Source organism: Chelon labrosus, assembly GCF_963514085.1.
Source record: "Chelon labrosus genome assembly, chromosome: 2".
Taxonomy (NCBI): Eukaryota; Metazoa; Chordata; class Actinopteri; order Mugiliformes; family Mugilidae; genus Chelon; species Chelon labrosus.
This window is the reverse complement of record NC_140338.1, coordinates 16,617,579-16,627,195: the sequence shown is the minus strand read 5'-3', so window position 1 is coordinate 16,627,195 and position 9,617 is coordinate 16,617,579. Positions and strand designations below refer to the sequence as shown.

Here is a 9,617-nt window from a genome sequence, read left to right as displayed (position 1 = left end):
ACTTATTATTTCGTTCTTTATTTTTTTCTCGTTTCACACACTGAATTTAAGACTAAATCAGCTAACTGCTAATTTAACAACAAGAATGGCAACGTTTCCAACAGCCTTTGAATGCAGCAGAATGAAGTCTCGCGATACACCGGGTAACGTCAGCGCCGTGTGAACGCGGGTGCGCGAGAAAAATCTTGCTAGCGCGAACGTGCCGCCTACGACCAACCGGTGTGTCTTTCATTATAAACATCAGGATAGTTGTTATCTACCGACGGAAAGTTCGGAAAATCTTCAACGGCTCTTTAACGGGATCACCCACGGTACCCAACTAACGGACGATATTTCCGAACTGAAGAGGGAAATCGATAAAAATGTCCGAAAGCGAAAACTGCGTGGAACAGCGGGAAGAGCAGACTGAACTTGAAGAAGCCGGAGGAGCCGAGGTAAGACGGTTTAAAACGGACATTGTCTCCTCTTGTCGCTGAGTACATGTCTCACAAACCCACCGCACTTGTCCATAACCCCGAATCTCCTCGTCTCTTGCCCACGGAAACCTCGAATTCGGCCGTTTGAAACTTTCCGTTTGACACGGTGAATGCGGTGCTCTCTGCGCTAGTTAGCTAGCCGCGACGATGCTATCATTAGCTCGCGACAACAGCAGTAGCAGCTCGGTCCCTTCCACCAGAGACTGAAGCTAGCGCAACGAGGCTAGCTCGATTAATAAGCACCCACACGGCTAGCCTAGCCCCGCTAGCTCATAGCCAACCACCGATTACGGGATTAAAAACCATTTGTTTGCCCCAGACCGTATTTACTCAATGAATGAGTTGTAATCGTGATTCGGCTTTTTAAAAAACCTCATGAAAACAAACGAGGAGCAGCGCCTACGCTCAACTGTCCCATCCGCTCCTTTGTTTTCAGAGGGGACAGTGCGGTAATGGTTGATCTGACCGGAGAGGGATGCTGCTGCTGCTGTTGTAGCCTGGGTTCCTATCAACATGGCTTTTACTGCACTTTGAGTCGAGTTTGGCTAAACCTTTAAATAATGTGTTTTAGATGTGCATCTCCCAGTGAATATAAGATCAGATGGAGCTAACTTTATCGATCACATGGAGGTAAAACGAAAGTTTTGGAGCAGCAAAACAAAAGCCTGTTGCTACAAAAAAAAGCTAGCACTCTACATTACTTACGTTATACTGTAAACATGTGAAAATAAAACTCGTGGAGGCAAATACAACAGTAACAACAACCAGAAATGCAACTTACATTGAGACAAAAGTAGTGGAAAATATAGATTCAGCTTGAGGGGGTAGTATGAATAGTATGTGCCTTATAATGTAAATAGGTAAATGTTTCAGAGCTCATTTACTGTTGTGATTGACTTGTAGCCCTGCTGGACTTATGGCAAAAGCACTGGTGGCAGAAGGGTTCGCTGAACTCTTTTACACACCCCAGGGCAAAGCAGGTTTACAAATCGTTAGTGTTTTACTAAAAGAAAACAGATGTGTATTCACCATTCTCTCCTCACTGTGTTTCTCTTTGTCTTCCTCTTCATCCCCAAACTGTGCTGTCCTTCCATATCCGTGTAAATAGTTTATTCCTGTCTGCTGTTGCCCGTAATATTAGAGGGTAGTCACTAAACACAACTGTTTTCTTTTCACTTTAATCAGGAGAAGTCAGACTCCTCAGATGCCGGGAAGGAGTCTTCCTCAGACGCCGGCCCTGACGGACAAGATGGATCCTCCTCCCCGTCCTCATCCAAAACTAAAGAGTCAACTCCAGGTTATGAGGAGAAAGTGGTAAGTTCAGTGTTTTATAGCTTGATATTACTCACCAGTCTGCATTAAAAAAAAAAAACGTTAACAAGACTTTCTTCTTGTGTAATGCAGCAAACAGACCGGACCAACAGATTTGAGTATCTGCTGAAGCAGACAGAGTTGTTTGCTCATTTCATCCAACCAGCCGCGCAGAAGACGCCCACTTCCCCGCTGAAGATGAAACCAGGACGTCCTCGTCTCAAGAAAGATGAGAAACAGAACCTGCTCTCAGCTGGAGAGTGAGTACCTGTCGCCACGGCACAGGTTCTTTTTCACTTATAAAGTTTCAACTCCCATTATGATTTTAACACTTTGTGTCTTTTCTGTGGCCGACAGCAACCGTCATCGTCGCACAGAGCAAGAGGAAGATGAAGAGCTTCTTAACGAGAGCACAAAGACGACTACTGTGTGCACTCGCTTCGATGACTCTCCCTCCTGTAAGATATTACCTGTTATTCACATGACGTCACAAGACACATTAGGTATAGGTATGCACTGTTTAATGAGCAGTGGTTAAGGTTGTGTGTTTTTCTCATCTCTCTCTATCTAGATGTCAAAGCAGGAAAAATGAGGGACTATCAGGTCCGTGGTTTGAACTGGCTTATTTCTTTGTATGAAAACGGGATCAACGGCATCCTCGCCGACGAAATGGTCAGTACTTTCTCACAAACTCTCACCTCCAGATTTGCCACGTCTGGAGGTGAATTTCAGACATTTTTAGAAATGTGTTCTACTCTGCCTCACAACACACTCTATTTGGTCGTTCTCAGGGACTTGGAAAAACTCTCCAAACCATTGCCCTGCTGGGTTACATGAAGCACTACAGAAACATCCCCGGCCCCCACATGGTACTGGTTCCCAAATCCACCCTCTACAACTGGATGAACGAGTTCAAGCGATGGGTGCCTTCTCTTCGTGCAGTCTGTCTGATCGGAGACAGAGACGAGCGAGTAAGCCATGTCAAGACTTAAACCAAAATGACTTATTTAACTTTAGCTCCACGATGCTTCTGCTTGAGTGTGGAAACTGTTAACGTAGCTTTTAGGAATTAACCCGTTTATACTTGAATTTCAGACTGCTCTGATCAGAGACGTGCTGCTGCCAGGAGAGTGGGATGTGTGCGTTACATCTTACGAGATGCTGATCATTGAAAAGGCCGTGTTCAAGAAGTTCAACTGGCGATACCTGGTCATTGACGAAGCTCACAGGATCAAGAATGAGAAGTCAAAGGTCAGACTGCTCTTCTAATGGAATTGATATTTACACATAAACATTTGAGTTCTAGTTTTCATGTTGCAAGATAGTCTCATAAAGCTAAGTGTGCCTCTGCTTTCCTGTAGTTGTCAGAAATTGTGCGCGAGTTTAAGACCACCAATCGTCTGCTGTTGACTGGAACACCCCTCCAAAATAACCTCCATGAGCTGTGGGCTCTGCTGAACTTCCTGCTGCCTGACGTCTTCAACTCAGCAGATGTAAGAATCTCCTAGAAACGCACAAGACCTCAATATCAGTAGTCTGTATCTTCCTGCTTTTTAGGACACAGGTCTGTTTCCATTCTGTTACTAACTGAAATCTTTTTCTCAGGACTTTGATTCCTGGTTTGACACAAACAACTGCTTGGGTGATCAGAAGTTGGTCGAGCGTCTCCACACTGTATGTATTGAATGTCTCCATATCCAACAAATCTCTCTTAACGAGTGTTATTGTTTGGGTTAAAGCACTTTTTAAAAATGTCCGTGTAGGTCCTGCGTCCTTTCTTGCTTCGTCGTATCAAAGCCGACGTCGAGAAGACACTGCTGCCCAAAAAGGAGATCAAGATGTATGTTGGCCTCAGTAAGATGCAACGAGAGTGGTAAGTGTCCTCAACTGTGGTTTACTTGCTTTAAAATAAAATAAAATAATAAAGCATCTCTGCTGTATACAGCTTGAAATAACCTAAATTCTGAAATTAAGCCGTTGTATGTCTCAACCCATCAGGTACACAAAGATCTTGATGAAGGACATCGACATTCTCAACTCGGCGGGTAAAATGGACAAGATGCGTCTTCTGAACGTTCTCATGCAGCTGAGGAAATGCTGCAACCATCCGTACCTGTTCGATGGCGCCGAGCCCGGTCCCCCGTACACAACTGACCTCCACCTGGTGGTGAACAGTGGCAAGATGGTGGTGCTGGACAAGCTGCTGCCTAAGATGAAGCAGCAGGGTATGTGGAGTCGTTTGTTGTTGTTTTTCAGATTTTATCCTGTATTTTATGGAACATTTACATGAGAACATTGCGATAATGTGGTCCACAACACTTTCTCTTTACTCCACCAGTTGCAACCGAGTCAAATCTGATCCAGTTTCATCTACTAAAATGGAGGAAGAAATGATAAAATTACATTTATTCCAGAATACACATAATATGTCGGACAAACAACTGTGTTAAAGTGCTCATGTTTTTACCTTTGTTGGCTGCAGAAGCATTTAAGTTCTTCTCTTGCATAAGTTGAGACTTTTTAATTAACTACCCCCATCTCTCTCTCCTTAGGTTCACGTGTGCTCATCTTCAGTCAGATGACCAGGGTGCTGGACATCTTGGAGGACTACTGCATGTGGAGGAACTATGGTTACTGTCGTCTGGACGGCCAAACGCCTCACGAGGAGAGACAGGTGAGACGTGAACGGGATTTATGAGAGGGTATTCTGGAGTTGTAGATGGTCTGATTATAAACCGGTAGTAATAATAATAATAATATAAGACATCCTAATGTTTCTTTGTGTATTTACAGATCTCCATCAATGCATACAATGAGCCCAACAGCTCTAAGTTCATCTTCATGTTGAGCACCAGAGCTGGTGGTTTGGGTATCAACCTGGCTACAGCTGATGTAGTCATCCTCTACGACTCAGACTGGAACCCTCAAGTCGACCTGCAGGCCATGGTTGGTACCTTTCTCTGTTCATTAATAAGGGGTGACTGAATGTAATTTCTCATTTCTATAAAGTTTTTGCTTACTTTATAGTCCTGCATTACTTTAACTCGTTTGTGTGAAGTAATGAGTGTAACTCCACACAGCTGACCAGTCGCCACCTAGTGGTTTGGTGGCATAATTACAGAACAATACAGACACGTCTGCCACAAGTGTAAATGTTTCCTGCGTTGCTTCTTATAGCTGAGGATTAACGGAAGAGTATAATTCAAGCTTCAGAGTGACATTGGTGTGTCATTTGTGTTTCAGAAGTAAAATGTCTTAATGAATCTCTTCTTCTTTGCACTTCAGGACCGAGCTCACAGGATTGGGCAGCAGAAGCAGGTACGCGTGTTTCGCTTCATCACCGAAAACACGGTGGAGGAGAGGATTGTGGAGAGGGCCGAGATGAAACTGCGCCTGGATTCCATTGTCATCCAGCAAGGTACTTCCTCTCACCACCTGAGCAAAACACGTTTTATGTTGGAACAAAAGGGAAAATCATTGAATTCAAGTGTGAGGTTTTGAGGAATCCACTAAATATCGTCTTTATTTTTTTGTTTATCAGGAAGACTTGTGGATCCAAGTGCAAGCAAGCTGGGTAAGGACGAGATGCTGTCCATCATCCGCCACGGTGCCACTCACGTGTTTGCTTCCAAAGAAAGCGAGATCACGGATGATGACATCGACGCCATCCTGGAGCGTGGTGAAAGGAAGGTGAGTCTGGACAAAACGACACACGCATCAACACTGTCACAACAAACTGTTTCTGATTAATTTAAATGTTTGGCATAAAAATTCAACTTTTTGTCATGTTGTGTGCCAGACTATGGAGATGAAGGAGAAGCTGTCATCGCTGGGTGAGAGCACTCTGAGAAACTTCACCATGGACACTGAGAACAACAGTGTGTACACATTTGAAGGAGAGGACTACAGAGAGAAGAAAAAAGTAAAGAGACTGGCCATCGTCATATTGTTTTGGTCTGAAACTGAAGAACTGTGAGTCCTTACCGTGCTCTCCTCTGCCTTAATCGTTCAGGTCATTACCAACTGGATCGAGCCTCCCAAGAGAGAAAGGAAAGCCAATTATGCCGTGGATGCCTACTTCAGAGAAGCCCTGCGAGTCAGTGAGCCCAAAGCACCAAAGGTAGGATCACTGTAGACACCACGAGGATATCAAGCATCAATGCTGCAGGATGTGTAATTATAATATTCTCTTGTCCCCCAGGCTCCTCGTCCTCCCAAGCAGCCAAATGTCCAAGACTTCCAGTTCTTTCCTCCTCGTCTTTTTGAGCTTCTTGAAAAGGAAATCCTCTTCTACAGAAAGACCATTGGATATAAGGTACAGAACACAACCTGGTCATTAAGAGGAAGACTCCTTTTAGATAAAGTTTCTCTGAGTATCAATGTCTTTAACTCAATTTATGACTGTGCCTCCTCAGGTTCCCCGTAATCCGGACATGCCCAACTCGGCTCAGATCCAGAAAGAGGAGCAGGCAAAGATCGACGAGGCCGAGGCTCTCACAGAGGAAGAGCTGGAGGAGAAGGAGAACCTTCTCCAGCAGGTAGAGATTATTACCACACAGTACAACCATTTTATGGCTAATATTCTCAAAATTAAATGTTTGGTGTCTTTGTATAAGCCGTGAATAGACCGATCAGCTGTATTTTGTTGCAGGGATTTACTATCTGGAACAAACGTGACTTCAACCAGTTCATCAAAGCCAACGAGAAGTGGGGAAGAGATGATATTGAGAACATTGCCAGAGAGGTTGAGGGAAAAACACCAGAGGAAGTCATGGAATATTCAGGTAATAAATACTTACTAAGCGTTGCTACAGAAAGCAACCCAAACTCAAGACATTATACATTGCGTGACTTGACGTTTGTGTGTATTTCTCCAGCCGTATTCTGGGAGCGCTGCAATGAGTTGCAGGATATCGAGAAGATCATGGCCCAGATAGAGAGGGGAGAAGCCAGGATTCAGAGAAGGATCAGCATCAAGAAGGCTCTGGACTCAAAGGTAGCGCATTAACTTATTTCATCTTATTTAAGTAATTATCACGTTATCATTTTTCAACCGATTCATTTCTGATCTTCTCGTCCAGATTGGCCGCTACAAGGCTCCCTTCCATCAGCTCCGCATCTCCTATGGCACCAACAAAGGCAAGAACTACACGGAGGAGGAGGACCGCTTCCTCATCTGTATGCTTCACAAGCTGGGCTTCGACAAGGAGAGCGTTTACGATGAGCTTCGTCAGTGCATCCGCAACTCACCTCAGTTCCGCTTTGACTGGTTCCTCAAATCCAGGACGGCCATGGTGAATTTTGTCGTCTTTGTGCGATTTTTCTTTATGTACTTGGTTTTTATAAAAGTTCCATGTTTGTGATAACGTCTTGTTTGTTGTTTAGGAGCTCCAAAGGCGATGCAACACTCTGATTACGCTGATAGAGAGAGAGAACATGGAGCTGGAGGAGAGGGAGAAGGCAGAGAAGAAGAAACGGGGCCCGAAGAGTGGATCGGTAAGTTTCAGATCCATCTCACAATAACAGATAAAAAGAAGTTTGTTCGAAGTCAGCACAGTCTGAGCAGGGTTTGGTGTTTGTGGTCTGTACCAATATAACACACAGGGTTCATTACAATACCAAAATGACGTTTTGAAATATTGACCAAGCACAAGTAGACCATTTAAATGAGGAACCATCCACTTTCATTAGTACTAAGATTGATGGGTGTTTGGGAGGAATTGACTTTGCATTGCTTGTGAGGTTTTTTCCTCTTAATAAGTTCCTCTTCTTTTCTAGGCCCAGAAACGAAAGTCGGAGGGAACCCCTGATGGTCGAGGTCGCAGGAAAAAGCTGAAGTTGTGAAGCTGTTCACAACCTGCACCTGGAGAATTTGAGAGCGGCAGCCAGCTTCGGTATCGTTAGCCTTAGTGTCCGTGTTTGTTGTGCAGGCTGTGATAATGTACTGTGTAAAATTCCCAATGGACTGATCTGGTTGTGTTAGGCTTTGGGAAGTGCTTTACAAAGCCTTCCTCGTTGTCACTTACCTGAACACTGCAGCTGTGCTGGTTTAGTTTCTTGTTCGCTAGTTCTTTTCATTTTTTACTAGTACTTAATTGAAATAAATGTATTTATGCCTGTTGGTTGTACCACATTCCATTGCTCGATACGATATGTACCCTTTTTATTTTTAAGAAAACATCTGTTATCTTCCTATGTGAAGTAGAAAATGTCTTTTTCAGCATTGCAAATAAACTTCATTTTTTTTTTTTTAATAAAAAAAAAAAAAGAAAAGATGTGCACTCTGATAAATAAGATGCAGATTCCAAAAGAGAAAAAATACATTTATATTTGGCAGTTTAAGTGAACATACATCCAAACGTTTTAAATTGTCACAACAATGAAACAGCCATAGACGTCTGCTAACAGTTGGCACATTAGAATATAACTGTGGAAGGAAAAGTAAAAGTTTTTTCAGGACTTGATCAACAAACCAGAAAGAGTTCATATGTGTTCAAGTTTCACCAGGGTGTAGTAATACCTTTTTTTTTGTTTCTTTTTTTTTTTAATAATAGTCCTACATTAATATTGATATGTACATAGACAGTTTTGCATTTGATTTCAGCCACATTTATCTAAAAACAAAAGAGTCGCCATATTCTCAAGACATACAAATCTACAATTCCTTTCAATGGCGCCATCGTGGTACTCTTATCAGCAGTGGGCAGGTATACTGCCAGACTTTAGACAGAAAAATATCAAAATATCATTCATTGAGGTCAACTAACATTCGATCTGTTTTTACTCTCCACAAAACAATAATGAACACGGTGAGTTACAGAAATAAAAAAAAAAAATGGATTTCTAAAGAATGAACATTTTATGAAATTTAAACAAGTTTGCCATTTACTTAAAACTTGCAATTTTTATCAATTGCAAACTGCGTGAACACCAAATTTTACAACTTGGCAAGCACTGTGTGAATATCATTTAAAGGGGACTTCTACATATATCCATGATTCTCAATAGGCTGCATTAAAGCACATTACAGTGAAAACTAACCATCATCAGAGCTCAGTAAGCCTCAAAACTCAGGCACATTCTCTGCATGTAAGCCCCAAGCACTGACATTGTTTGCTGTCCACAGGTTGTACCGGGCTCTATTCAGTGCTACACAAGTTGGGCATCAAAGGCACAGTGGTGTTATAGTCTTTTTTTAATAGGGGACATATGTTTGAGGGGGAGCAGGGTCAACAGTTAGACCTCAGAGCTGTCTGAACTGCTCCACATGCCCACTGGGCCTTGACTGAAGCCGGCGTAGGCAGAGGAAGAGGAGGTGGTGTATGGAGGGAACTGGGCCTTCTTTTCCCGCTTCTTGCGCCGCAGCAGCAGAATGACAATGGTGGCGACGAGGCAGATGAGGAGGATCAGACCCGCGACGCCCACCAACATGGGCAAGAAGGAGGTGTCAGCTGGCTCCCTGCCTGAACTCTCCAGCAGGGGGCGCTCCAGGAGCGGCTCATGGTTAGGGGACCAGGGCTGGCGCTGGCTGACCACCATGCGGTCTGTTCTGTCCAGAGCGATGTGCTGGATGTTAGTGCCTCGGTTGTTTTCGATACCAATGTCCTGGGCGAGAGGAGGACCGGAGAAAGTAGGGGCAGCACGGCGGTGACGAGTCGCCACGCTGGAGTCGTGGGGCTGCTCAAAGGAGGAGATACTGTGGTGGAGGTACTCCACACTGCGCTTGCCAATGTTGCGGTTGGCATTTTCTCTGGAACGCACAGTGTAGATGGTGTGGATGAACCACTCTCGACCAGCAGCCACCTGAAAAAGAAGTGCAACCTGTTTATT

The 9,617-nt window shown here is 43.8% G+C and overlaps 2 protein-coding genes across 2 annotated transcripts in view; one reads left to right on the top strand and one right to left on the bottom strand.

Moving 5' to 3' along the window:
• The first annotated feature begins 101 nt into the window (after positions 1-101).
• smarca5 (SNF2 related chromatin remodeling ATPase 5) lies at positions 102-8,058 on the top strand. The gene is made up of 24 exons (XM_084573088.1): positions 102-434; positions 1,662-1,790; positions 1,881-2,047; positions 2,145-2,245; positions 2,359-2,459; positions 2,579-2,758; positions 2,883-3,038; positions 3,149-3,280; positions 3,393-3,461; positions 3,551-3,660; positions 3,786-4,012; positions 4,340-4,461; positions 4,581-4,733; positions 5,073-5,205; positions 5,329-5,477; positions 5,587-5,709; positions 5,800-5,907; positions 5,989-6,102; positions 6,203-6,325; positions 6,439-6,571; positions 6,665-6,783; positions 6,869-7,081; positions 7,173-7,283; positions 7,566-8,058. Exons 1-24 carry the CDS (start codon positions 363-365, stop codon positions 7,629-7,631), a joined length of 3,111 nt encoding a protein of 1,036 aa, XP_084429214.1. The 5' UTR covers positions 102-362; the 3' UTR covers positions 7,632-8,058.
• Positions 8,059-8,184: 126 nt separating this feature from the next.
• The window catches only part of frem3 (Fras1 related extracellular matrix 3), a 30,197-nt gene continuing 28,764 nt past the window's right edge, over positions 8,185-9,617 (bottom strand). Inside the window, exon 24 of the mRNA XM_084573076.1 lies at positions 8,185-9,590. Within this exon, the coding sequence (XP_084429202.1) occupies positions 9,024-9,590 (567 nt within the window). The 3' untranslated portion in view covers positions 8,185-9,023. The remainder of the gene's footprint in view (positions 9,591-9,617) is intronic.

Excerpts from the sequence above, each read along its gene's own strand:
- smarca5 (XM_084573088.1), top strand. The coding sequence starts at position 363 with ATGTCCGAAAGCGAAAACTGCGTGGAACAGCGGGAAGAGCAGACTGAA. Across the intron at positions 435-1,661 it reads AAGAAGCCGGAGGAGCCGAG|GAGAAGTCAGACTCCTCAGA; the intron begins GTAAGACGGTTT and ends CACTTTAATCAG. Across the intron at positions 3,039-3,148 it reads TCAAGAATGAGAAGTCAAAG|TTGTCAGAAATTGTGCGCGA; the intron begins GTCAGACTGCTC and ends GCTTTCCTGTAG.